This window comes from Sturnira hondurensis, unplaced genomic scaffold (assembly GCF_014824575.4).
Source record: "Sturnira hondurensis isolate 20B ecotype Veracruz unplaced genomic scaffold, ASM1482457v3 Scaffold0020119, whole genome shotgun sequence".
Classification (NCBI taxonomy): domain Eukaryota; kingdom Metazoa; phylum Chordata; class Mammalia; order Chiroptera; family Phyllostomidae; genus Sturnira; species Sturnira hondurensis.
The window spans coordinates 4,864,748-4,891,027 of NW_028092750.1; the positions used below are offsets into that span (position 1 = coordinate 4,864,748).

At 50.9% G+C, this 26,280-nt stretch overlaps 1 protein-coding gene across 1 annotated transcript in view; it reads left to right on the top strand.

The window, feature by feature from the left end:
* Positions 1-2,046: 2,046 nt before the first annotated feature.
* ELL (elongation factor for RNA polymerase II) overlaps positions 2,047-26,280 on the top strand; it is a 61,202-nt gene continuing 36,968 nt past the window's right edge. The window contains exon 1 of the mRNA XM_037029011.1: positions 2,047-2,232. Within this exon, the coding sequence (XP_036884906.1) occupies positions 2,098-2,232 (135 nt within the window). The 5' untranslated portion in view covers positions 2,047-2,097. The remainder of the gene's footprint in view (positions 2,233-26,280) is intronic.

The following is a 26,280-nucleotide window of genomic DNA, read 5'->3' on the forward strand; positions in this document are numbered from 1 at the left end:
GGTTGTAGTGTTGCTGATTGAGGATTGTCTGAGCTTCTCCAAGCCTCAGTTTCCTCATGGGGCAGATTGGTCCAAACCACCGTATCTATCCCAAAACACAATCATAGGTCCTAAGCACTGAGCACAGAACCTCAGCACTTCATGGTCAGAGGGTATAGATGGTAGTGCTGCCTTGGCAGTGGTGGGCAAAACTAACAAGATCACTTGGGTAGGGACATACAGAAAGTCCCTGAACTTCACCTTCTCTTACCTGAAAATCTTCATCCTATGACCACCATCTGTAATTAGATTAAAGGGAGAAAGAAAACAACCCCAGAGTTTTCCACAAGTCTGGAGGCCCATGAGCCCTGGAAGAGCTTTCCTGGGTGAGCTAGCACTTGTCTCAGTTTCCTCACCTGTATAATGAGAACTTAATAAAATGATGCAGTTTCTGTGGAAAACAGCCTGGAAGTTCCTTTTTATTTATTTATTTTAATTATTTTTCAAGTACAGTTTCCTGTCTTTTACTTCTATCCCAGCCCCCCCCCCAGTTCCTCACCTCCCTCCCATTTCCACCCCCCCCCTTAGTTGTTGTCCATGTGTCCTTTGTACTAGTTCCTGTAAGCAGTTCCTTGAAAGGTTAAACAGAATTACCAAATGACTTGGCAATTTCACTCCTAGGTACAGATCCAACAGAAAGTATCCATCCCACACAAAAACTTGTATGTGAATGTTCACAGCAGCTCTATTCATCATAGTGAAAAAGTGGAAACCTCCCAAATGTCTATCAACAGATGATGGATAAACAAAATGGTCAATCCATACAATGGAATATTACTTGGCCATAAAAAGAAATGAAGTAGTGGTAAAAGCTATATCATGGATGAAGCCTAAAAACATGCTGAGAGAAGCCAGACACACAAGGTCACATGTTTCATTCCAGGATATATCCAGATACAGAAATTAGCAAATCCATAGGCACAGAAAGTAGGTTATTGGTTGCCAGGGACTGGAGAGGAGCAATGGGGAGTGACTTAGTGGGTATGGAGTTTCCTTTTAGGATAATTAAAATGCTGTGGAACTAGACAGTGGTAGTGGCTGCACAGCATTGTTAATATACTAAATGCCACTGAATTTTACACTTTTGTAATACTTAAAACGTTTTTTTAAAAAATGGAGCTGGACAACAATGATCTCACGGGGCCTGGACATGTACGATTTTCCACCCCAAAATGTAAGTGAAAGTATTTAGAAAGTCGCAGAGGTAGAAGAGGTAGAAGGGCTTTAGGGTCTTTGGACAGAGGCAAAAGGGTCTTTGGAGCTTAGGAGAAAGAGGCAGGGAACACGCGTCTGGAAGGAAAAGGTGGAGAGAGGAAAGGCAAGAGCAGGTTTCCCTAAGGAGAGCAGCAGGACTTGATTGTACTAAAAGCCCACTCTTATCATGGGGAAAGTTCACCGGCCTCCTGAATCCCCTAAAAGCACTATGAGTGGGTGGGGGCTCTGGAGAGACTGCTATCCGCCCACGTTAAACCCTACTGGTACAACCTGGCGGCCCACGCACGCTTCGTTTGCATAGCCACGCCCACTCACCGGGCAGCCGAGGGCTCCGCCCCCCACGTGTTTTGCTCCTGCTCCCCGCCCCCTCCACGCCCTCCCTGCGGCTCTCAACAGAGGCCAAAGCCTGAAGGCTTGGAGACCTCATAAATAATACATCACGTCAGTGGCCGGTGGGCGGGGCTTCGACAGGTTTGGCTGAGTCAAGATTATGAATAATACAAATATGAGCGGGTCCTGGAAAGGTGTGCCTGCCGAGGCGGAGTTCCGGAACGGAAATGACCATTGAGGTGGGTCATTCAAGCTTCAAGAGTATGCAGAATACCGGGGCGTGACCACGGGGCTTCGCAAACCCGAAAAAAGGAGGCGTGGCCAACCTCGTCTTCTGAATAATAAAGTGCGTCGGCGGGCTGCGCGTCTTTGGCGGCCTGCTTCCTCGCATCCTGAGAGGGCGTAAGCAGCGCGTCATGAATAATGCAGCACGTCAGCGGGCGGCGGGGCGGGGCGGGTTTGGAGCGCTGTCCCTGGAATCGGGAAGGGGGGCCGGGTAGCGATGGTCGCAAGATGGCGGCGCTGAGGGAGAATCGGAGCTACGGGCTGTCGTGCGGGCGAGTGAGCGACGGTAGCAAGGTGTCCGTGTTTCACGTGAAGCTCACCGACAGTGCCCTGAGGGCCTTCGAGAACTACCGTGCCAGCCAGGTGAGCGGCGTCGGCCCCGTACGGCCGTCCGGGACGTCGGGGCGCGGGCCGGCCTCGCGCGCCTCTCGCCCGGCGTCCGGGCCTGGGGGCGCGGGGTCCGGCGTTCGGAGTGCTGTTTTTGGGTTCCTTGGCCGGCATGGCGCAGAGAATCATGTTTCTTCTCGGCCTTGGGAGGCGACACTGGTGGGCGGTTTGGGCCAGCGGAGGGGTCCGGACTCTCGCGCCTGGTCCGGGGAGCGTTTGTGTGGCACCTAGGGGCGTCCGGGGGCCTTCCCTTGTCCACCCGGAACCGAACTGTTCACCTCGCCGGGGGAGGGATGTGGGGTTGGGGCTTCTCTGGCAGTGTCTCTTTCTGGGTGGGTAAGTGGGGCACCGCTGTCGGGGTGCCTGTGGGGTCCTGTTCTGTTTGTGTGAGGCGGCAGTCTTTGACTCTTTCCATTGAGGACCCTGGAGTTGGGCTCAGTCTTGGTTCTTGGGAAGGAGAGTTTGTGTAGAAATTGACAGCTTGTCTGCAACTCCTCCCTCTGCCTCCCCCACCCCCCAAACACACACCAGGTGACCTTGTTTCACTGGACACCATCAGAGAGTGGGAGTGTTTTGTGGGGAAGAAGCTGCGAATCTAGGGGTCTCTCTGACTTGGTGCTTTTCTCAGGTTGGGAGCCGGTGGTGGGCACTTGGGAGGGAGCTCTGGCTACAGCACCTGGCCGCTGACTTTCAACTTCTCAAGGGCCTGTTTGGGCCCATCTGGGGGAGTTCAAGACGTTTCATTTCTGCCACCTGGTTCACGACAGGCGATGGGGAAGAGGCTGCTGTGCACCTCTCTTAGGCCTGACTTTGGGGCACCTCTGGAGCTGTGGTCAGACCTGCTTCTTCCCATTTCTGTTTGTATCATGGCGCCCTCAGTCTCTGTTGGGACAGAAGTTGCAGGTGCTGGGTGATCAGGTCCTGAGGGGAGTGGTTTGGGAGCTCTTTTCTGCCTTGCCTGGAAAGTGGGGGCTTCATAATCAGAGGTAGCTGAGGAGGCCTCTCTCAGCGCGTGTGTGTTTGTGTTTACCAGGGATGAGGGGGCCTTGGGGCGGGTGAGGAGAGAGACTAACTAGGAAGGAATGTGGCCTTCTTCCTGCCCCAGACTTGTTCAGCACCATTAGCTAAGCTGGGAATTTCTTCCCCTGTCTCATTACTATCACTTCCTGGGTGCCCACCCTTCCCATGCTTCCCATCTTTTTGGGCAATTTCCTTCCTGTCCTGGTGTCTCAGTTTCCCCTTAATAAAAGTGAGACCTCATCTTTTTTTTGTAAGTTCTCATCTTGTCAGAAGGATTCCCCAAGGTGAAGCTGAGGCACTCCCTGCAAGGGAGGAAGAGGAGAAGGTATGGGGCACAGTGGTTGACTTGAGCCTCCCTTCCCTGAGGAATTCCCTTCCTGAGTCTGACTTGTCCTGCAGGAAGGCAGACTTTCCTAGAGGCAGCTTGGGAAGAGCTCATGAGTCATGTAAATAAGGTGAACTTGGTACCTGGTCACTTTGGGTTAAGAGCCCCGCCTTCCCTGCCATGCTGCCCTCACTTGATCCATTGGTCCGGAAGGCCTGCCTGTGCATCCACCTCATGCTGTCACACTGCTATTTTTAATTTGGGGTGTTGGTTACATCCCCTAACTAAGCTAGATCTTCCGCATGTGAGGGTGAAGGTAACTGCACACTCAGGCTGGTCCCATGTGGAGCCCAGCTGTGTAGGTTAGAGTCAGTCACCAGGAGGGGCTCCCTCAAAGAACTTCAAGCTGTCCTGGCGATCTTGGCTGTCTGGGCTAAAATTTGAGGGACCCAGACTTGTGTTTTGCTCAGAAACAGTCTGGTAATTTAAGTGACTTGGCAATTTTTTGTATTTAATCATACCCATTGGGCATTGTGGTAGACGGGGCTAAAATGAGGGCAGCTCAGGTGCTCTTTGTGCTTTTGGGTGCTGGGTGCTGGGCACAGGGCAGGCGACTTGGAGAACTTGTTTGTGTGACCAGAACAGTATATTGGTTGTCAACAAAATCTCAGATGTGCAGCTTTGTCAATAATGTAGAATTTTCTCTTTTTTCATGCTATGGTTATAATATGGGTTTGCTAATGGCAGCTTGTGGAGAGGATTTTATTTTTACTTTTCAATTGCAAAGAGGTTTGTCCTAATTCAGAAGTAGCAGGAGATGAGAGAGAAACTTCCTGTAATCTTAGCTGTTGGAGTGCCTCCCGTACAAGTCCCCAAGATTTCTCTCTCCAGAGAGATCTGAAGTCTGAGCTGCCTTTGCGCAGAGCTTGTGGCCTGTCTGGAATTTGGTGGAAGGTGAAGATGTGGTAATACACACAGCTGCCAGCCATCCAGACTTGGGCTTTGTGTGGTTTCTCCTTGGATATAAAAATTCAGGAGAATCCTGAAGGAGCCACTCTTGTGGATCTTTTTTGCTGTGATGGGTTACTTCCAGGAGAGGATACAGAGGAGGAAGTGTGGACACAACCCATTCTTCCAAGATAGCCTCATGTGCCAGCTCAGAGAAGCTCAGAGAAGCTCAGAGAAGCTCAGTGGTCCCCCGACCACTCTGAAGAGGTGACCCTCCCTGGGGCACCTGCCTCAACCCACCTGGGCATTTTATTGTTGGATTCAGTGGGCTCCATTGCTGGGTAACCTTTTCCTCTTATTAAGGAAGGAAATTAAGGGCCCAGGGAGAGGCCTAAGAAGCATGGGGATTGCAGTCTGTTTAGGTTTGAATCCCACCTCTACCTGCATGGGGTCTTGGTCCTGTGCCTAATCCTTGTCAGTCCAGATCTTTTTTCTCACAGCACTGAGAATCCCAGCACCTGGCCTTCTCTGAGCCCTGGCTCCTCCTCCTCTTACGGCTGTGAGGGTCCCAGTGCTTTGGCCCTCTCTGAGCTCCTTATCCTCCTCCTCCCTGGGCTGTGGGGATCCTTTTGTCATGTGTGCGCCCTCAACACCACCCTGACTCCTCGTGTGCACTTGGTGCTTCTACCCAGAGCCAGTCCCTGCCTGCAAGTTAGAGTGGAGCCCTGGAGACAGGGGGCCTGAACTCTTGCAGCTACCTCAATTTAACTGAGCGCCTGGTCTGTGCAGGGCCACTACTGAGGAGCTGGACATTCACAAGTGACCAAGTCAGGCTCCTAGTGTCATGAGCTGACATTGTAGAAGCAAGAGACAGATAATGAACAGGGCAGCACAGAAATCAACACAAAAGAACTTGTCAGTGGTCATTGTCAGGAAGGAAATAAAATGATGCAACATGATGACATGGGGTGGGTGACCTGAAAGGATTGAGAGAGATGCTTCTAGGAGATTCCAGAAGCATCTCCTAAGGTCTGCTGGGTGAGGGGTCCAGGCAAGCTGGGCGCACAGGCCTTGAGACATGAGGGGCAGGGGAGTGGTCCAGTAATCTGTGGAGGGCGGCTGCAGGGATGTGTCCTCCTCAGAAAGGGTGTTTGTGGGCAGCCGGGGTGGGGGGAGGGGTACAGGAGGCCTGTAGTAAATATACCACTACTGTTCTGGAGCTGTACTGGGTGCTGCTTCCCTGCTGTGCAGGGGGCGGCTGTGTGGATGTCAGCCTGGGCACTGATAGCAGGAGGAGCCTTAATTTAGCTTCTGTTTCCCTCGTACAGCAAGGCCTTCCCTGGGAGGCAAGCTTGTCTCCTTTTCCTGAGGGGCACCTCACTTGGCCCTGAGCAGGGCAGCTTCTTGCCAGCCTTGTCTGCTTTATAGATGGGCAGCCTTTAGGACTAGGTAGCTCTGCCTCTGCTGGCTGTGGGCCAGGCCCCTGTACACCTTTCTTTTTTTTTTTTTAAATAAAGATTTTATTTATTTTCAGAGAGGGGAAGGGAGGAAGAAGGAGAGGAAGAGAAACATCCATTCATGTGAAAGAAACCATCAATTGGTTGCCTCTCGCATGCCCCCCACTGGAGACCTGGCCCACAACCCAAGCATGTGCCCTGATGGAATTGAACTGGTGACCCTTTTAGTTTGCAGCCCGATGCTCAATCCACTGAGCCACACCAGCCAGGGCAGCCCATTGTTTTTGATGACAGCTGCCAGGAGGCAAGTTTATTGTTCCCACTGTGCTTTGGGGGCAGTCAGACTCTGAGGAGCAGTGTCACCAGCCTGAGGTCAGTTAGACTGTCCTTACTGGCCAGGCTGCATCTCAGGTTGGGAGGGCGCTTGAGCTACTGGGACCCAGCTATGAAAGGGAGTCACATCGTTGTCTCAAGTTTTAGTTAAAATGCCAGTGTTCCACGCTCCTGTGAATATTTGTGACATGAGTGGCCTGCAAATGTCTGAAGTTGCTGTGTCTGTTCTGTGCCCCCTCCTCCAAAAAAAGCCTAAAGATGACAGTAACCACCAACTTGGGATCGAGGCCCATATGCCAGCACTGGCCTGAGCTGCACACTTTACTTCCTCTGGTCCCGTCAGCCTTGTGTCAGAAGGGTTAGGAAAATGGGTGGAGACTCTAGGAGATACAGTCTCTGAGAGGAACCTGCCAACTGGGCCTGGCTGAGGGCCAGGTGGACTCCAATACCCCCTGTGGACAGCTGTGGTGGGCTCTGTGGGCAGAGAGGAGCAGGTTGGCCCATGGGTGTCAGAAGTGTATGTCAGAAGCATATAGGGGTTCAGTTAGCTTGTGTGTTTCAAGGTGGGCGCATGATGGTTTGGATGGAGCGAGTTGCTTTCAGAATGCCCATGTCTCATAGATGCTGGAGAGGGTGAGCACCCCCAGTGTGGGGTAAATGTTGGTAGTTTCTGCAGGAGGCAGCAAGGCTGTGTGAGGGTCTGAGCCTGCCTGCTGTCCTGATCCTTTCTTTTTTTAAAACTTTTTTTTTTAGAGGGGAAGGGAGGGAGAGAGGAAGAGAAACATCAATGTATGGTTGCTTCTCATGCATCCCCTGCTGGGAACTCGCCCCTGCCTGGAACTGGCCTGCAACCCAGGCCCAGGCATGTGCCCTGACTGGGAATCGAACCTCGATTGTCTGGTTCACAGGCCCGTGCTCAATCCACTGAGCTACACCAGCCAGGGCTGCCGTCCTGATCCTTGATCAGACCTTTGGCTGCACGCCAGTCTCCAAGATGGCTGTATGTAAACAACAGGCTGCTCTCTGAATCCCACCCTCCCTTGACTCCGCTGCAAGGCCAGAGTTCATTACTCTTGAGGCAGTTTTGACATCACGCTGGGATTGTGACATCGCTGGTGAATCCTTGAAAAACAAGGCCATTACTTTTTTCCATTCTTCATGGCTTTGGGCTGGAGCAGACCCTGTTTTGGGAATCTGCTTCTCTGTGGCAGGAGCTGTGCCCTTTGGCCTAGCAGGGCCCAGCTGGCAATCCATGTGGTGCCTTTGGGTTTGGCCTCCCCCATCCTTCATTTTTAGGGCCTCGCTACCTGCTCTCTGCCTTTATGACTTTCTCCTTGGTCTGAGCTGCACAGCCAAAGTTGTCTGAGATCTCATTTCCAGTGACAAGTGGCTACTTCACTGTCATCCCACAGCACAAAGGGACACTTTTGAGAACAATCCCCTCAAACGAGCCCTGACCTGTAGTATAGTGAGTGAGAGTGATACAGACAGCCATGCCTTGCGGTTGTTTTGTCACTTAAAAAAAATTTACTGATTGTATTTATTTATATTTTTTAAAGGCTTACTAAGTTTTTCTTTGAAGATTTTATTTGATTATTTTTAGAGAGAGGGAAAGGGAGGGAGAAAGAGAGGGAGAGAAACATCAATGTGTGGTTGCCTCTGATGCACCCCTTACTGGGGACCTGGCCTGCAAATCTAGGCATGTGCCCTGATGGGTATTGAATCGGTGACCCCTTGGTTCACAGGCTAGCACTGAATCCATTTGAGCCATACCAGCCAGGACTGTTTACTGATTTTTAGAGAGAGAGAGAGAAACATCAGTTTGTTGTTCCACTTACTTATGTATTCATTGGCTGTTTCTTATATGTGCCCTGATCAGAGATTGAACCTGCAACCTTGGCATATGAGAACGATACTCTAACCAACTGAGCTGCCCAGCCAGGGCTTGTCACTTTACTTCTTAATAAAAAAGCTGGTGTCCACATTAATCGTCTAGAGGGGAGCTCTCTTGTCCCCACACCAAGTGGCTGTGTGGAGTCTGATGGTAATTATATTCTCAGGCTGGGTCCCTCCTAGGCCACAACTGTGTCACTTGGGCAGGGGGCAGGTTTGTGACTTTCCACAGGCCCTCTGGAAAGGAGGGGAGTCTCTCATATTTGTAAAGTTCGCGGGTTCACCAAACCCTTGTTTAAAAGTGACGTGTGTGAAAAATGTATTTCTTTTTTACTATAAAAGCAATAAAGCTTAGTGTAGAATACTGGCAAAATACCTAAAATACACTATTCCCACGGCTGCTGTTGGCTTCTTGGCACCTTGCTCTGTCTTCCATTCAGGCACTTGGTTATGATAGTGGTATCCTTGTATAATCTTAGGTCTCAGTTCTTCCCTGACACTGTATAAGCTCTTTTTTTTAAATCACAATGGTAAGCTTTACTCTTTAGTGGCTTCTGCAGTGCTGCACTGATCCTAGATTCCTGGGTGCGCACAGCCATCCTGAGTGAAGTGGGAAGCTTCAGGTGTTGCAGTCTAGGCCTGGGAGAGATGCAGTCTGGCCTTTGGGAGTGGATGGTCAGGGAGGGAAGGCAGGAAGGCCTATGTTGGGGCAGTGTTGAGGGCCAGGCAAAGGGACAGATGTGGGAAGGATGTGGGTCTCGTTGGAGTAGGGGCCATTGTTAACCTTTCCTGATTCTGGCTGTGGTGCAAATGCCTTCACACACTGGGGTCTATGGTCATGCCTGAGCTGGATGTTTGAGAGTTAGGTCCCACAGCATTCTGGAATTGCTTTTGGCTGGAGGGAAGGTGACTGTGGCAGGAGAGCTCTATGGGTCTGTGGCAGGTAGGCACCATTGGCACTGACATTACTCCTCCAGAGCTACATCTTTCTGGGTTGCCACCTTGTCCCAGGGCATGGATGTCATCAGGTTCTTGCCAGCATCCTGACAGTGCAGTTTGAAGATGGTTTTGAACAGCAGTGGTGGCTGTGGGAGCCAGCAGCCTTTCTTATTCTGGTTCTTGGGTTGTATTCTTTGTTCAGGGCATTTGGATGCCAGGTTTCCCTTATCTCTCTGGTCTTGACCAGTTTCTGGGCAGTGAGTGCTCTGTATGCTGGGGGAGCCAAGGCCAGGCCTCAACGGAGGTGCTGCACCCTGTGATGGTGCCTGTGGGTCAAGGTCACCCTGAGGCAGCCTCCACAATGGAGCAGTCCTGGTGGGGTCAGCCTACCTTGGACAACTCCACCTTTGAGAAATTAATGAGCTGCAGGTGATGGAGGGCTGAGGTTAATCTTCCACAAACCATCATTGGTATTTCCTTAGTTCTGCAGAAGGAGAGACTGAAGCCTGGTGCAGGGGCACCTTGCCTGAGGATGTGCCCTCCCAGCTGCCCCTGTTCCTATCCCAGGCCTGTGTCAAAGTAAGGCATCGGCTCCTCGCCTTTCTCCTTGCTACCATATCTAGCTTAGATACTCAGGGTAGATGTCCTAAGCAAGAAGGCACCTCACTGAAGGATGCCACACATTGGGATCTGGTGCTCTGTCTTCAGCCACTTCCGCTGACAGCCTGGGGTCTGGGCCACTGGCTCTCTCCCCAAGGCTCAGTAACCACTAGTTGAAGCAGTGCCTGCAATTGTAGGGGTCTCCCAGATCAGTCGAATGAGACATGTGGATGCTGATTGCTCTTGCTCGTATGTGTGTCCTGAAAATGAAAAAGTGCATTATTTATTTTTAGAGAGAGGGGAAGGGAGGGAGAAAGAGAGGGAGAGAAACATCAGCCTGTGGTTGCCTGTTGCGCACCCCCTACTGGGACCTGGCCTGCAACCCAGGCATGTGCCCTGACTGGGAGTCAACCAGCAACCCTTTGGTTCGCAGGCCAGCACTCAGTCCACTGAACCCTGCCAGCCAGGGCTAAGGAGTTCTTTTTTAAGTAAAGAAATACCTTTCTCTAGTTTTTTTAGCAGCTTTCCTGCTGGGATGCCCACCACACTATATTGGAGAGAGCTAGGCCCTCCAGTGCGCTCCCATTCTCCATCCCTCCAGCAGTCTTGGGAGCGGCAGCAATGAATGGGCAGCAGACAAGGGCTGGAAGTGCTGGCTAACTTTCTGGAGACATGTCCTGCCAGGTCAGGGGTGACTGCTGAGTCCTCTGGGCTGGTGGCTGCTGCTGAGGGAATGCAGAGTCAGATGTAAAGGGGTAAAGTGGCTCTTTCTCTGCCTTCAGTGCTCCAGCCTGTGGGTGGAGTTAACGCTCCCCTTCAGGCAGTGTTAAGGGGCCAAACCTTCTCCACTCCAGATTGCTCTTCCTCAGAGATCTGAGGTAGGGGTTCTGTCTCCTCTGTTATTCAGCCTGGGTGAGCAGGGCTAAGGCAAAGGTGTTTAAGGACTGAGTAGCAGGGACTGACCCCATTTTTCCCAGTGCCCCTCTGCCTCTTTCTGGGAAGAAGTAGGAGGACGAGGGAATAAGGGGCCTGAAGAGTCCCGGCCCACTTCTCCCCTCACCTGAACACATGGCCCCCATGTCTTGTCTATCAGACTGACTTGGTCAGACCTCACTCTATGGCCCCCACATCCCTGTAGAAGAGGCTGACCAAGGGCATGGTTATGACAACCGTAGGCGATGACACAGGGAGGGAGAAACTCTATATGCAATGGGCAGGAGGTGCTTTTAGGAAGTGTGGAAGGCCAGGAAGAGGCCAAGATTGGGGATGTCTGTGTGTGAGATCTGAGAGAGTGGCACTGGAGAGAGGCCCAGTGGCAGGGCAGGAAGTTGAGGTTAATTCCATCATGCAAGGAAGTCTGACTAAGCGACTGTGGCTGTGCTGCTCTGCTCCATGCAGTATAGATGACTCTAGCCCCTTCCTAGGCTCACTGTGGGCGGCTCAACCCCACCTCAGTTTCACTCTACTGGAGCTGCATTCTGTGACTGGTGAAGGTCAGTGAGGCTTCGGTAGTGCTAAGACCAGTCAGCATGAATCTTTTCCTGGGATCTCTTGGAACATTAAAAAAATCTTTTTAATTGTGGTAAAATCAGGGGGTGAGGTAGAGGAGGGTATGGGGGGATAAATGGTGATGGGAGGAACTTGACTTGGGGTGGTGAATACACAATATAGTATAGAGATGATATGTTGTAGAATTGTGCATCTGAAACCTGTATAATTTTGTTAACTAGTGTCACTCCAATAAATTCAATAAAAAGGAAAAAAAAGAAGTAAAAGCAGTAAATAAATAAATAAATAAAATTGTGGTAAAATACAATACATAAAACAAAATTTACCATCTTATTTTTAAGTGTACAGTTCAGTGGCCTTAAGTACATTCACATTGTTGTGCAGCCATCACACCATCCACCTTCAGAACTCTCTCATCCTCCCAAACTGAAACTCTGTCCACGTTAAACGCTAACTACTATCTGCCTTCCCCGGCCCCTGGCACCTGCCTTCTGCTTCTGTCTCTGTGAATCTGACTACGTTAGGGACCTCCAGTAAGTGGAATCATGGTATTTGTCTTTTTTTGACTAGCTTGTTTTACTTAAAATGTCCTCAGTTTATCCATGTTGTAGCAGGTGTCATAATTTCCTTCTTTTTTATGACTGAATAATCCATCATATGGATGGATCACATTTTGTTTATCCATTCATTTGTCATTGGACACTGGGGTTGCTTCCATCTTTTAGCTGCTGTAAATTAATCCTGCTGTGAACATAGATGCACCGACATCTCTTCGAGACACTGCATTCAGTTCTGTTGGGTGTACAACCTGAAGTGGGATTGCTGGATCATATGATCATTCTGTGTTTAACTTTTTTTTTTCCTTTTAAGAGAGAGGGGAAGCGGGGGAGAGAGAGAAACATTGATGTGAGAAACATTGATTGGTTGCCTTCCATATACCCCTAACTGGGGACTTGGCCTGCAACCTAGGCATGTGACTGGGAATCAGACCGGTGACCTTTTTGTTTGTGGGATGAGGTTCAACCAACTAAGCCACACCAAACAGGGCTATGTTTAACTATTTGAGGATCTGCCAGATTGTTTTCCATAGTGGATGCGCCATTTTATATTCCCACCAGCAATGCACAAGAGTTCCAACTATTCTAAGTCCTTGCCATCATTAGTTCTTTTCTGTTTTTTCTTATAGTAACTGTCCTGACTCGTGTGAGATGGTCTTGGAGCCTTTAAAATACATTAGGATGAATGTGACTGTTAGGAGAGTTAAGGTCTGCAGGGCCTCCAACACCTGCTGGACCACCAGTGGGCTCAGGATTCCCCTGGTTATAGGTGACAGAAAACCTGACTCCAGCAAAATGGGGGCATGGTGGCTCCAAAACTTGAGGTGGCCTTGGGCTGGCTGTAGGTCATGCCCGAGGGAAGATTTTGAACAGCTCACCTGGGTGCAGATGACAGGAAGGGCAGAGACAGCTGGCTTGGCCCCATTTGGAGGAGTGGAGATGGCATTGAGATTCAGGAGCCCAGCCCTTGCCAACACCCATGTCTCTAGGATGGGAGGATTAGAAGTGGAGACTGAGGGCTGGGGAAGTGGGTGACATGGGCTCTGCCCTGGGTGGTTTGTTCTCCCCAGGGATCATCACCACTCCGACCCTCCCAGTGGCAGGACTTCTGTGTCCCCCACCCCCCCGCCAAAAAAACAAACCCCAGAGGGTGATGGGGAGGGCTGGGCTCTGCCCTATAGGCACCTCAGGCTGATGGGCCCTTCCCTGGTCTAGAGCTCAGATGGGGCAGAATTTCTACTTTGAGATTTGGCTCTTGATGTCCCCTGTGGAATTACAAAGTGACTGGTGTGGAAAATGGGCTTTCTCTCAGGCGGGAAGTGGCCTGGAAGCCTCGAGGGTTGAGAGCTGCCCTTTTTGAGGTACTGGGCAGACAGTGGCTATGCCATTGTCTTGGCCGTTTTCTCCGGCCCTCTGGGCAGATGCACCCCATTTGGCTCCTCCAGCAGGGGAGGGTATGCCTCTGCTCCTGTCCTGCTGCCCTCTTTCTCCTGCACAGGTCTCATGTGGCTGATCTAAGGGTGGCAGCTCTCTCATGCTGCTCTTCAGGGCTCTGGGTGGCCTCTCCCAGAGCCGCCTCCTTGAGGAGGGTAAGTGGGTTGGGAGGTTCCTTTTTCCTTTCTTTAAATAGTGACTTTGGGGAAATTCAGCTTCCTGTTGTGGACCCTGTGGTTCTACCCACATCTGGAGAGGTGGTTTAAGGGTCCCGGTGCAGCATTAAAACAAGGAAAGTGCCTACTACATCAGTCAGGACAACCTGGCTTGCAGGGACGAAGAGCTGTTGAGGTCAGTGTGACCTCCCCTTGATGGGAACCTCTTGCCTGTGGTCTCTCTGAAGTGTTTCTCTCCAGGTTCTGACAGGGATCCCCTGCCTTGTCCCTCTTCTGGGTGTTTTGCTTCCGTGTGGGATTGGCGGTAGAGCTCATGGGCCTCTTTTTGCTGCCAAGATCTGCTGTGCTCAGTGTTGCTGCCATAGCTGCCAGCCCCTGAAACCAAGGCTTCCAGCATGTTCATTATAGTGTTAGGCAAACAGAATTGGATCAGGATGCTGACAAGATGGACTGTATAGAGCTTTTTTTTTTTTCAGTGTCAGTCTTAAAATCTAAGATGAGCAGGTAAATCATGGCCAGAGGGGCCAAATCTGGCTTACTGCCTATATTTGTAAATAGTTTTATTGGGACACCATGGTGTCATCTGTAGCTGCTTTTGTGCTACGAAGGCAGTAAGTCTTTGCAACTGACCAGCTCTCAAAGCCTGAGATACTGACTCTCTGGCCCTTTATAGAAATGAGACATTGGAGGTTTTTTGGTCCAGTCCCTTCATTTCATTGATAGGATGCCTTGAGGATGGTGGCTGATGCAGGTCATGTGTTCAGTGTAGATTTAATGGAGCCTCAACTTGAGGTTACCCAGTCTGGGACTGGCTGCCTCCCTCCCAGTTTCATAGAGATGTGAATGTTTCCCTCTTCGTTTGAGCCTCCGGGTTTCCCCAAAGCTTTTCTCGGCAATAGCGTCAAGCTTAGTGCAGCTTCCTCTAGGCCTGCCTTTTTATTTGTGCCCTGCTGGTGAACTCTGGAAACGCAGGGCCAGCATGTGAGGCTACTGGAGCTGGGTGGGCAAGTGTCTGCCTCTGATTCCAGTCAAGTTCTGGCTGAAGTCTCCTGGCCTCTGGCCTCAGCTCTGGGTGTATAGCGGGGTCGGGGTCATCATCTTTTTTTATTTTTATTGTTGTTCAACTAACTTGTCCCCATTTTCCCCAATCTTCTGATGGGGTATTGTGCCTGGTAAGGAAGGGGTTGGTTGTTCTCACAGTGTCTTTGAACACACACTTGATGGCATGAGGAGCTATCAGAGGACAGTGGCTTCAGATGGGTGTCTTATATGGAGACTGGGCAGCAGGCATCTCCTGCTGCTCAGGAGTGAGCTCTCCATTGGCTAGGTGGCTTTATTGAAGCTTCTGGAGCTTTCTCAGCTTGGGATGAATGCCACCTGTAGATGGGTTCTGAGTTAGATATCAGTGGCCTGAAGAACTGGGGAAGGGCTGCTTAGGCAGGCCTCCCTGTGAAGGGGCTGTGGTTTCTAGGTTCTGTCTGCAGAAATGACATGATTTTGCTCTCTCTCTCTCTTTTTTTTTTTTTTTGGTTAAGGATTTTATTTATTTATTTTTAGAGAGGGGAAGGGAGGGAGAAAGGAAGAGAAACATCAATGTGTGGTTGCCTCTCATATGCCCCCTACTAGGGACCTGGCCTGCAACCCAGGTATGTGCCCTGAGTGGGAATCAAGCCAGTGACCCTTTGGTTCTAGGCCAGAGCTTATTCCATTGAGTTACACCATCCAGAGCTGATTTTGCTCTTTTTAATCTTTTGATGTTGTTTCTCTTCAGAATTGGTGGGACTGTTGAATTCCTATAGGCTGGGCAGGGAGATGGGGCATGAGAAGGTCTCAGAGTAGGGGGACTGTGGGGAGATGTTTGAGGCAGAAGCAGGACTCAGCTAGAATAGTGTGTTTCTTCTCCTGGTTGCACTGTTTTTGGTGTTGGATGCTCGTAGATGTTTGCTTATTCCAGAGAAATGTACTCTGTTCACAGTGGATCTGGCAAGTGGGATGAGGACAGCCAGCACCTGGTGCCTGTGCCCAGCTCATCTCCAACCTGCTGTGGGGTTGGGACTAGGCCATGCTGGCCTCCTTACCTTGCCCAGGGTCCCACTGATTGAGAGACTTAAGAGTAGAGCCACTGACTCAGTGATCTGTGTTAGCTCCTCCTGACAGCAAGTAGAACTGTTAATAAGTATTTGGAAATTTTTATTTATTTTTTTACTTTTGATTTTTAGAGATGAAGGGAGGGAGTAGGAGAGAAACATCGATGTGAGAGGGGAACATTGATTGGTTGCCTTCCATATGTGTGCCAACCAGTGACAACCTGCAACCCAGGCATGTACCCTGACTGGGAATCGAACCAGTGACTTCTTGGTTTGCAGGCTGATGCCAAACCAACTAAGCCACATTGGCCGGGGCAAGAAGTATTTTGAAGCAGCTTTTGTTCTGGCCTAAAGTGTAGGATTGGTATGTGGCCTTTCCTGCTCTGAACCCTGACATCTAGCATCTTTTTGGGGAATGTCCTCCCTTGTCTCTGAGCAGACGAAGTTAACGACCCCACTGGGTGAGAGGGGGGCCAGTGAACAGGTCTGCCAGGGGCGTACAGGTTGAGGCTCACAGGCTGGCAGCAGAAATTGGGATGATACTGTGCTGGGAAGGCACGGGGTTTTGGGCTCCTTTCTCCCCTGGGTTGGGCGGTGACTCACCAGGGTCTGTGCCCCAGAGCTGTGGTCTAACACACTTCATTCAGACATTGCCACATTGTTCCTCCTGCCGCCTCTCCTCTTCCTAGTCTTGGTCTCTCACCTGTAGACTCACTGAAGCCCAAATGCTTTCAGGTAACAGGGATTGCCAATTGTGTGGGCACAGCTCAGCCTCTGTAAGTGGCCCGTCTGAGTAGGTGTGGCAGCCACTTCCTTTCATGCCCTCTTCTTGGGGCCCTGTGCTGTTCCTGAGACTCACATGCAGGAGTAAGCACACTACATGCTGCAGGTGTGGGCCTCCCTCTGCTATTGCAGGGCTCAAAGGGCTGATGAGCTTGGAGGTGCTGTGGGCAGGGCACTAGAGGGTGCAGGGTCCAGCCAGGTCTCCAGGTGGTCAAGCTGGGGCTGGTTCTGAGCCAGCCTAAAGATCCGGGAAGGCTGACTGCTGTCCTGCATTCTTGTGGCACACAGTGGGCCGAGACACTGAGGTTTCAGGCATCTGAGGTGCTGTCCCTCCAACAGGTGAGGGCCAGGGTCAGGGGTTGGGGCTTATTGATTCCAAACCCTCACTGGTGTTGACTGCACAGGAGCTGAGTGGTTGCAGAGTGGTGGGAGTGACGGCAAGGGAACTGGCCAAGCAGTGGCGCCACCTTCTGGGTCTCAGTTTCCCGCTCTGCCACGTGGGGATCATTGTGTTCTGGACTCTGTGTCTTCCTTCCATGTGCAGCCTCAGCTATTCAGGAAAATAGTCAAAGCCTGAGGTGGCTCTGAAAGGCAGGAGTTTGCTCCTCTGTTGAAGCCACGGCCGAGGGTCTCCTGGGCATAGGCATCACAGACTCCAGAGCAGCTGTCTCCTCAAGAGCTCGAGGCTGCAGGGTCTGTGTGGGCCCTCAGGGCCTGTCAACTGGTAGAGGGACTTGGTGGTGTGGAGGGCTTCCCAAAGGGGGCGGGTTCCCACAAAAATAGCATTTCTCTGTGACAGCCATCAGGATGTACTAGAGCTGGGGAGTGGGGACTCGGCTCACTCATGCAGACCCAGGGCCTTAGTCATGATGTAGCCTGGAGCTGCCTGGACAGTTCCATTTATTTAAAGTGGGCCTTGAAAAAACAATGACAACAAAAAACAAACAAAAAATAGAAGAAAAAAAGCCCCATAAAGTTGGGCTTTGTGTTTTCCATTGTTACTTATTGATCCATTGACTAACCCTGCGAGTGGCACTGGGCTGACCTCAGGCCTGACAGGTGGGGTCAGGAGGCCCAGCATCCCAGCTATGCAGGCTGGCTGGCTTCTGTGGAAACCTGTTCCCAGCCCTGAGGGTTTTGGAGTCTGTAGGTGTTTCTCCTTCTGCCCCTGTCACAGGTGAATGTGACAGAAAAACACATGAACACAGCAGTTTTATACAGCAGTCCAGGAGGAATCCTGAGGTCTGTGGAAAATTTAGGGGAAATTCAGAAGAGTGAACCTAATGTCATCATTTTCACTCAGGATGTGCCTTCAGATTTTGTTACCCAGAGAGTCACAAGATTGCATTAAAAAAAAAAAAGAACAGAGTTGCATTAGTCAGCCCACACAGGCGGCCCTACCCAGAGAGCCTCCCTTCCTCGGCCTCCACTGCCTGGCCGGTCTGCGCAGTGGCCGAGCTCCTGTCACCTAGGACTGAAATGCAGTGCTGTGTGCCCACTTCTTGCTGGTGCCTATACCTGAGCGAGGGCCACAGCTGGCACAGGCCTGCCCTTCTCCCTCTGCAGGTACCTATGCCCTCACCTAGGGTATCCTCTGTCCCCCCCAACTCACTTCTGTCACGCCCACAACTCACAGAAGGCGCTTCGTCAGCATAGATAGCTGTTTGTGGTCACGACTCCCGGAAACATCTCTGCACCCACAGCCACGGGGCCTGCCCCGTGTTCTTGTAGCCATCACTCTACTGTGGCCGTGTCTGTTCACTGGGTCCCATGCTTCCCTGGAGCCTTCATTCAATTCTGGCTAGTGGACTGGGCATATGGGTCCTTAATGGGGGGAATTGAACCTTCGTGATAGGCCATTGTCAGGGCCTTCCTGACCCACAGAACTCTGAGGTATTTGGTGGCCTAATGTAGGGCTTCTACCACCTGTTAACAAACCCCCCGTCTGGATGCAGCCAGATGGCAGTGCTGTTGGGGCATGCTTGTGGGCTGTGATATGTGACGCCGGATTCCTGATCTTGCATTTCCCAGGCTCAGACCACCCTCACAGGATGCTTGGGAACTCCGTTGCTCAGGCCTCAGTCTCCTCTCAACTGCCAGGGGCCTTTCTTTGGAAATCTTCCATCCAGTGTCAGTGTCCTTGCTGACTCCCCCACCTCCTCTTAATCAAGGGACACGCTCCCCAAGGACAGAGGTCTGGGGGAGGGCCTGGCACTTGCCAGACCTTAATGAGCTATCAACTTGACCGGCCTTCCTTTTCTGAATCAGTGCTTTCCGACTTTGTTTTGCTTTTACATGGTGCAGCCAGTCTTTGGGCACTAGCCAGGTGTGTCAGATAGACCAGCAGGAAGTGCCTGGGATCGCACTCCCTGTATACATCCTGCCGAGCGAGGCCCATGGGTCCTTCCCATGACGCCTGTCCCTCCTCTCTGGCTACCCTGAGCATCTGGCCCTCGGCCCAGAATGCTTGCCTAGTCTGACCACACAGTTGGGAGATGGGGCCAGCTCTGAGCTGCTGCCCATGGCTCCTGCCTTGTTCCCCTTTCCTCGGAACAGTGGCTGAGGGTTCATGCCACCTCTGCCACATCCTGGCACCTTTCCCACTTCCTTTGGCATTTCATATTATCTGATTCTTCCTACTTTTGTGATAGTGTTGGTCAAAAACTGTGTTTCACTCTCATTTGTATTTTTCTGGTGGCTTCTTGTGTGTTCTAGCCACTTGCTCTCTCTCATCTGTGTGGTAGTATTACCATTCCCTGTTGGGTAGTCTGTTTTATTTGTTTATTTTTAAATTTTATTTATTTTTAGAAAGAGGGGAAGGGAAGGAGAGAAACATCAATGTGCGAGAGAAACAATTGGCTCTCTCTCGCACATCCCCAGCTGGGGACCTGGCCTGCAACCCAGGCATGTGCCCTGACTGGGAATCGAACCGTGATCATGTGCTTCACAGGCCCACGCTCAATCCACTGAGCCACACCAGCCAGGGCCATTTGTCACTTTTTTGAGCGTGACTGTGGACCCAGTTGGCCTAGTGGCTTTGAAACTCTCAGGCCTGTTATTAGGCTGGTTTCCAAGGTGTTGGGTTTGTTTCAGTGACTTTGTGACACATTAGTGAGGGCACACAAGTGGTGCTGTTAATTGAAAAGTACTGAATTCTGTGTGACTCCCAGCAGTTTCAAGAGTTTGTCCATATGTATCTTGTGTTCAAACCCATGGCTCCAATTTTTCAAGCAGGGCAGTTAGGCTGCAGCTCTGGACCTTGGAGGGCACTGCCCACCTCTGGGGCTGAGCAAGGGAGCTCCAAGAAGTCCGGGCACCTGCACTGTGCTGACCTCTGCAGGGACTAAGACACAGCATTCATCAGCCCTGGCATATAGCTACTTCCTTGAAGGAAGCCCTTGGTTCCTCATCTGTCCTTCTGTCCTGAGGGGACAGTTCCTGTTTCTACCCTTGTTGGAGTCAGTTCCTGGAGAGGAGGCTGCTGACAGGTCCTGCTCCGAGGAAACAGGATTCAGTGTGCAGGGTTTCAGATGAGAGGGTCAGCTGTTCAAGGAAGCCACAACAGACATCTGCGTGGTGAGCTCTTTGCACCATCTGAGGGGTCCAGGCAGACATCCAACATGCACCAGGTTCTTCCAGCCATGCCAACCACACACAACAGATGTGGGGATGTGAACACAGCCAGTAGTCAGGTTTCACTTAATGAGCATGTATTATCACTGTTATTTTTGGCTTGCTATCACTTTGCTGAGTATTCTTTGAGGTTGTTGATAGGGTTTGGGAAGGATTTGGGGGTTTTTCTTGATTTGAGATCAGGGACTCTCCCTTTGTTAGGACCTGGTCAGATCAACTATCCCTGATGGGGCATCCTGGTATGCCCAGAGCCTCTGGGCATTCTTTCTCCCAGCCCCCGTCCTCTGTGGCCTGTTTGTTACCTTGGTAGGAGAGCAGACACAGTGAGGTCCCAGGGCCGTGGTTACCCCAGTAACAACCCTTGGGGTTGAGCATGTAACCTTGCTGTGCCCCATTTCACAGATGTGAAAACTGACAGCCCAGATGTGGCATCCATCGCTGGGCAGGCCACACATCCAGTTAAGGGTCAGCTTCCTGACTCTGGCAGCCTTGCCCCCTGGCTCATGTCAGAGATTTTTGTGGTTTTTTTTTTTTAAGAATGTGGCAATCCCATATTTTCCAGTGTTCTGAAACATAGAGGCCAGAGCTGGAGGTCACAAGAGCGGCAGAGCTGGTTTATGCTGTTTGTACCTTGTTTCAGAGGTGAGTTAGATCATCAGCCCCAAGTGACAAAAGCCAGAGAGGTTAAGTGTTTGGCTGACTCAGGTCACACAGCTTTTAAATGGCAGATCCTGAAGTGGAAGTGAATCTTATGATCTGAGCTTCAGTTTTGCTCTCAATTCCCAGCAGCTGCCAGTAGCCCTTGTGCGTTATTCTTACTCTTTAACCCCTAGTTCCTGTCTACCCTGGGACCAGATGTTAGATGTGGAATCCAGACAGATGTGCTACTCGATCTCTTATAAGGAAAGGAGAAGACACCAGGTGTTGTCTCAGCTTTCAAGCAAGGTCTGGCCCTTCCCAGGTCTGGGTTGGGTTTGAGTACCCTGGCTGGTATGGGGGAAGGAGCCCTGGACCTAGGGGTCTTTGCATCTGCATGGGGCAGCTAGGGGCTGTGAGGAGGGCCACACAGGGCCCCCAGAGTTAACCTGACCTCTTACCCTGGGCATTTCTGGGCCCCTGGCCCAGAAGTTCAGAAAAGGTTTGAATTACTCTGGGCATTCTCGCTGTCAAAACAGGTGGCTTTCCAGTGCCAGCAAAGCTGTCTTTTTCCTGTCCTGAATTTAACTCTGGTCGTCTGATGGAGCAGCCAGCCTGGAGTCCTACCAGTTGACTTCCATGGTGGCTTAAATCAGCTGCTCCTGAAATCTAAAGTAAACCTTCAGTCCTGGAGTAAAATGGTTTTAATAACCTGGGTTGACGAGTAGGATTCTTGATCTGGCCTCCTGCATATTCTGTGTTTCTGAAGTGATGTGTGTTCACTGAGAAGACTAAGTTAGTGTCAAGGCTACAGCTAGAGCTTGGCAGCAGCCTCCTCCCATCACCAGGGAGGGAAGGCTGCCTCCCTCTTCCTTCTGCACAGACTATACTTTTCAAGTAATGTTTTTTAAAGTTGTTTCTCCAAAAAGAAGAAAAACGTTGTTTTCTTGCATCTGACCTGTTTTGGTTTTTTTTTAAGATTTTATTTATTTATCTTTAGAGGGGAAGGGAAGAAGAGAGGGAGAGAAACATCAATGTATGGTTGCCTCTCATGAGTCCCCTGCTGGGAACTGGCCTGCAACTCAGGCATGTGCCCTGACTGGGAATCGAACTGCGATCTTCTGGTTCACAGGCCTGTGCCTGACTGGGAATCAAACCGCTATCCTCTGGTTTGCAGGCCCGTGCTTAATCCAGTGAGCTACGCCAGCCAGGGCTGACCTGGTTTTATTTACTCTTAAGCCCAGCAAGATGGGTTGTCACCTAGCTGTGGCCTCACTTCCTCAGGTCACCCCTCAGGATATGTTGGGTCTCCAGGACAACCCCACTGGAGGGTACCTGTGAAGAGTGGGCAGTGACCCAGCAGGACTTCCCCAGGCTGCAGGGTGAAGGGGGGCATTTCTCACGGACCAGGCAGCTAGCTGGTAGGTCTCTCCCTCTTGTCAGTGGGGCTGTGGATCCATCCAGCTGTGGCCTTCCTGCTTGCTTTGCCCATTGGGTCAACCTGGGCATGTTAGAGATGGAAAAATATGCCATATTCTTGTCATTCCATCCTCCTGGGTGGCGTGCTGCACTCCCATTTAATGGTCTCCATTTTCTGCTCAAGCTGAAGCACTACACCCTGCATATGGGAAGCCTCTCTGCTCTGGCCAGCAGCCTTGGTCTTGGAGGGGACAGAGGTGTCATGCTGCCTGCAGCCCAAGGTGAGCTCCACAGACTGGTGCACAGAGGGTCTTTTCCAGAAGTTGCTGGGCAAATCTTCCTAGCACAGTCTGGTGGCCACTGTTGTGGCAGCAGCCCCTGCTTATCACCATGGTCCTGATCTGCCTTTTTCCTTTGTGATTTCTCTGACAAATCCCTCAACTTGTAGAAATATTTGTCCTAATTAGCAAAAGTACCTCCTTCCCTCTCAGTTACTCCCAAGGTCTGGTCTCCATGTGGTGGATGAAGGCAGCCTCTTCTCATTCCTCTCATCTTTGGAGACTACATCCAGTTAGAAGCAGCATGGCCAGGTCACTATGTGGTTGCCTTGTACTGTGAGGTGCTCAGAGCCATGCTTTTCATTCTGGGGATGGGAGGGGCTCTCAGGAGGGTCAGAGGCAGGGGGCATGTACTTGTCCTAACTTCTCTTGGTGTCATCTCAACTTGGCTGATTGGAGGTGCTCCCTGTCGAGTATGGAGAGATGATGAGGCAGGAGGGAAAGCCGTCAGGAAGCACAGTGTGTGCCTGGAATGTACAGGGGTTGGGGGAGGCCAGCAGATGCTGGGGAAGTGTGTCCAGAATGGGAAGAGGAGGCTCAAGAGACTGGCTAGGGGCCAGGCAGGGCCCTCCAAACAGGCCTGGGGATAGGGCATTCATGTCCAGATGTTCTCTCAGTCATGGGATGTCTTGTGTGTCCACATTCACCTGTGTTCATGACAGAATAATGACGTTTTAAATATGTGGAACCAAATGCTCCCGGCCTCAGCTCTGAGTTTCCTGCTGCCTGGAGATTCCCTACCGCACCCCAGTGGGCACCAGGAAATATTGGTGGCATCAGTCCCAGCAGCACTGGTGTGCGGGTTAGGGTGCTGGCGTTTCACATCTGAGCTAGCACTTCATGTGGCTTATCTGGTGAATCTTCATCCTGACTTTCTTAGGCCAGGAGTAAATATTGGTTCAGAAAGAGCAGATTTATTGGGGCTAATTTTTTAAAACTCCAGCGACATTATAAGCATCTTTCTTCTTTAGCCATCTATGACTGAATCCCATGCGGGGTAGCTCCCAGGAAGTCAAGTGAGTTCTGGGCAGGGGCCTTCATCCTTTATGGGCATGAATCTCCTCTTTCCTGCCTAAAATACTATTTAGAATTACCAAGGAAATGCACTACGCAGAGAGTCAAACATTAGAAAGAAATGTGTGACCTCATAACAGATTTACCATGTTAATGTCTTAAATGATGAGATTTAGCAGCAGATCTAATTGCTGTAATTTGTAAAAGTGGTGAGCAAAAATCACCTTTGAAGACATCAGCACTACTGGCCTTTCATGTTGCTAATGCATATTAGAGAGGTGATGCCACTTGCACTGCGGTAGCTTGTTGCTTGCATTTGTAACTGAAGAAAATGCTAAGTTTCAGTTGGTGGGAATGTGTTTTTTCTTCCCACCCAAATTCAAGAACAGCCCAAGTTCAAGACGTGTCCTGTGGACTTTCTCCAATGCAGGGCCTTTAGGAGCTGTCCCAGTGTGGGCCTCTCTAAGTTGCTGTGGTGGATGTGGATGCTTCCGGGCCACAGTTTCAAACAAGATTCCTCTGAGAGGCAGGTGACCCTAGGGCTGTGGCTGGAGCAGGCTAGCTGGAACCCAGAGCTTGTTGTGGTGCCAGGAACTCAGAGAGAGTTCAGAGGAGGGCAGGGATGGGCCAGGAGCCAGTGTCAAAGGCCTTGATGCTGTAATTAAGAGCTGTAATGCATTTAAGACCATCCCAAAAGGCATTTTCTGAGTCTGTGAATTAGGCTTCTCTAGAGAAACAAGAACCAATTTGAGGAGGGGCACTTATTTTAAAGAACTGACTTTCCCAGCCATGGATGCTGACAAGTCAGAAACTTGTAGGGCAGACTGACAGGCTGTAGACCCTGGGAAAGGCCGACCGTATCTGTAGTTCAAAGGTGGGCTGTAGGCAGAATTCCTTCTTTCTCCAGGGCACCTTGATCTTTTTTCTTAAGACCTTTTACTGATTGGATGAAGCCCATTCACATGACGGAGGGTAATCTGCCCTACTTAGAGTTTGCTACTTTAAATGTTGATCTCACCTAAGAAACACCTTCACCCCAGCATCTAGACTGGTATTTGACCAAACAGCTGGGTTCTATGGCTTAGCTGAATTGATACTTCAAATTTACTGTCACACTGTCAATGGTAGTCATATAAGTAAGGGAAGGAAGAAGGGAGGGCTCCTGCTTACAGTGGGATGCCAAGGATGGCAGAGACAGGAACTACATTTTATGGCTACCTCTGTGAAGGTGTGGGGAGGTGTCAGGGGTAGGGGACTGAGCCTGGGCTACAGGTGGGGGATAGGCATCTGCTGGTTGAGGAGAAGGCAGACTTAACTGAGCGTCCCTGCCCAGGTGGTCAGAGTTAATGGCCCCATGTGAGCAGGCAGACCTTTGGGGTGTGTCTGGGGCCATAGTCACCTCAAGGCATACAGCTGGAACACATAGGCATACAGCTGGTTCATGGTGGGCCGTACTAGGCAGACCCAGAATGTAGCACGCTCTAGTGAAGAAAGGGGGGGTCCTGTATTATCCTAAAAGGTCAATGCCCTAAAATGTCAAAGAATAGCTGAGAAACTTGCAGATTAAAGGTGGCTGACGATGAAGCAGCTCGGCTGTGTACCATGCTTCACATAAAAGGGAAAGCCATGCAAGGACACTGTTGAGCCAGGTGGCCACGTGGAAGGTGGACAGTGGTGCGGTGTCTTGTCAGTAATGAATGTAGTGAAGCCGGTGGCTGTCATGTGGTTACAAAAGAGAACACCTTCATTCCTTTGTTCAGCAGAGCTCCAGCTGCCTCCTGGTTTCTGGGCCAGGTGTCTGGGTTGGGGGTGGGGGGACTGAGCTTTTAGGCAAATACCTGAAGCTTATCTTGTCAATCTGCAGCAAGACCAGTCGCTTTTGTTTTTTGTCATGTGACAAAATGTTTTATAAAAGGCAGCTGAAAGTTTTAGACTTCAGGCTCAGGCATGCTTTCAGGGCCGGTTAGTGAACAGGGATCTGCAAAGAGGTGAGCGCCTTACACAGCTGCAGTGAGACACTGGTTGGCAGTCGGTGAGGGTAACAGGAACATCCGAAGCAATGTGACCCCATTGATGTGGAAGGAAAGGCAGTCAGTGGGAAGATACATCTGAAGTGTCAGAGGGACCGCACCTTCTTACCTGGGGAGGGTCCTGCGTTCGAATGTGTGTTTTATTGCTTACTGAGCCAGTGACCTTGAGCCAGGCTTCTGGTTTCCTGGGCCTTGGTCTCATCATCCACCTGAAACTGGTCCTAGAAATGCGTGGCCTTGTCCGCAGGAGGTCCCACAGTCAGGCTCTGGAGGGCCAGTGGGCACCAAGCACCTGGTGCAGCACTTCCCGAGAGAGATTAGAAGCCCTGCCAAGGGAGCCCAGTTTGGTGACATTTCTCCTTGGGCTGTTTTCTCTGAGGAATGGTCGCCTTTCTTCAGTTGGCTGGTGGATCTTAGGTACCACCTAACCTAAGATCAGGGCCAACCCTTTCATGGGATGGGAACCATGTGGCAGCTAGTGAGCATGGAGAGGTGGTTGGGGACAAGACTCACTTGCTGATCGTCTGCTGGGGCCTTGGGCACAGTTTTCAGAGCTTCCAGATTGAAAATGCCCATCTTGAGGATGCTCTCCTGCCAGTCCATTAGAGCCTGGGGCGGGGTGGGGATGCTCACCACGAGGGGGACAGCAGGCAGAGAGCCTCTCTGCGGCTGGGGTTATGGCTGAAGGGCAGCCAGGCCCTGCCTACTGGGGCACAGCGGCTCCTGAGCTGCCAGAGTCTGAAAGTCTAGGTTGTTTCAGAAAGGTCTGTTCTGTTTGTTCAGGTAATAGAGAATTCTCTTGTTCCTGAAGTCTGACACCTGAGCCTCTTGGTGATCAAGCAAGGGTCCAAAGGGACCAATCCATTCCTGGCTCTGTCATTGATGAAATCTGA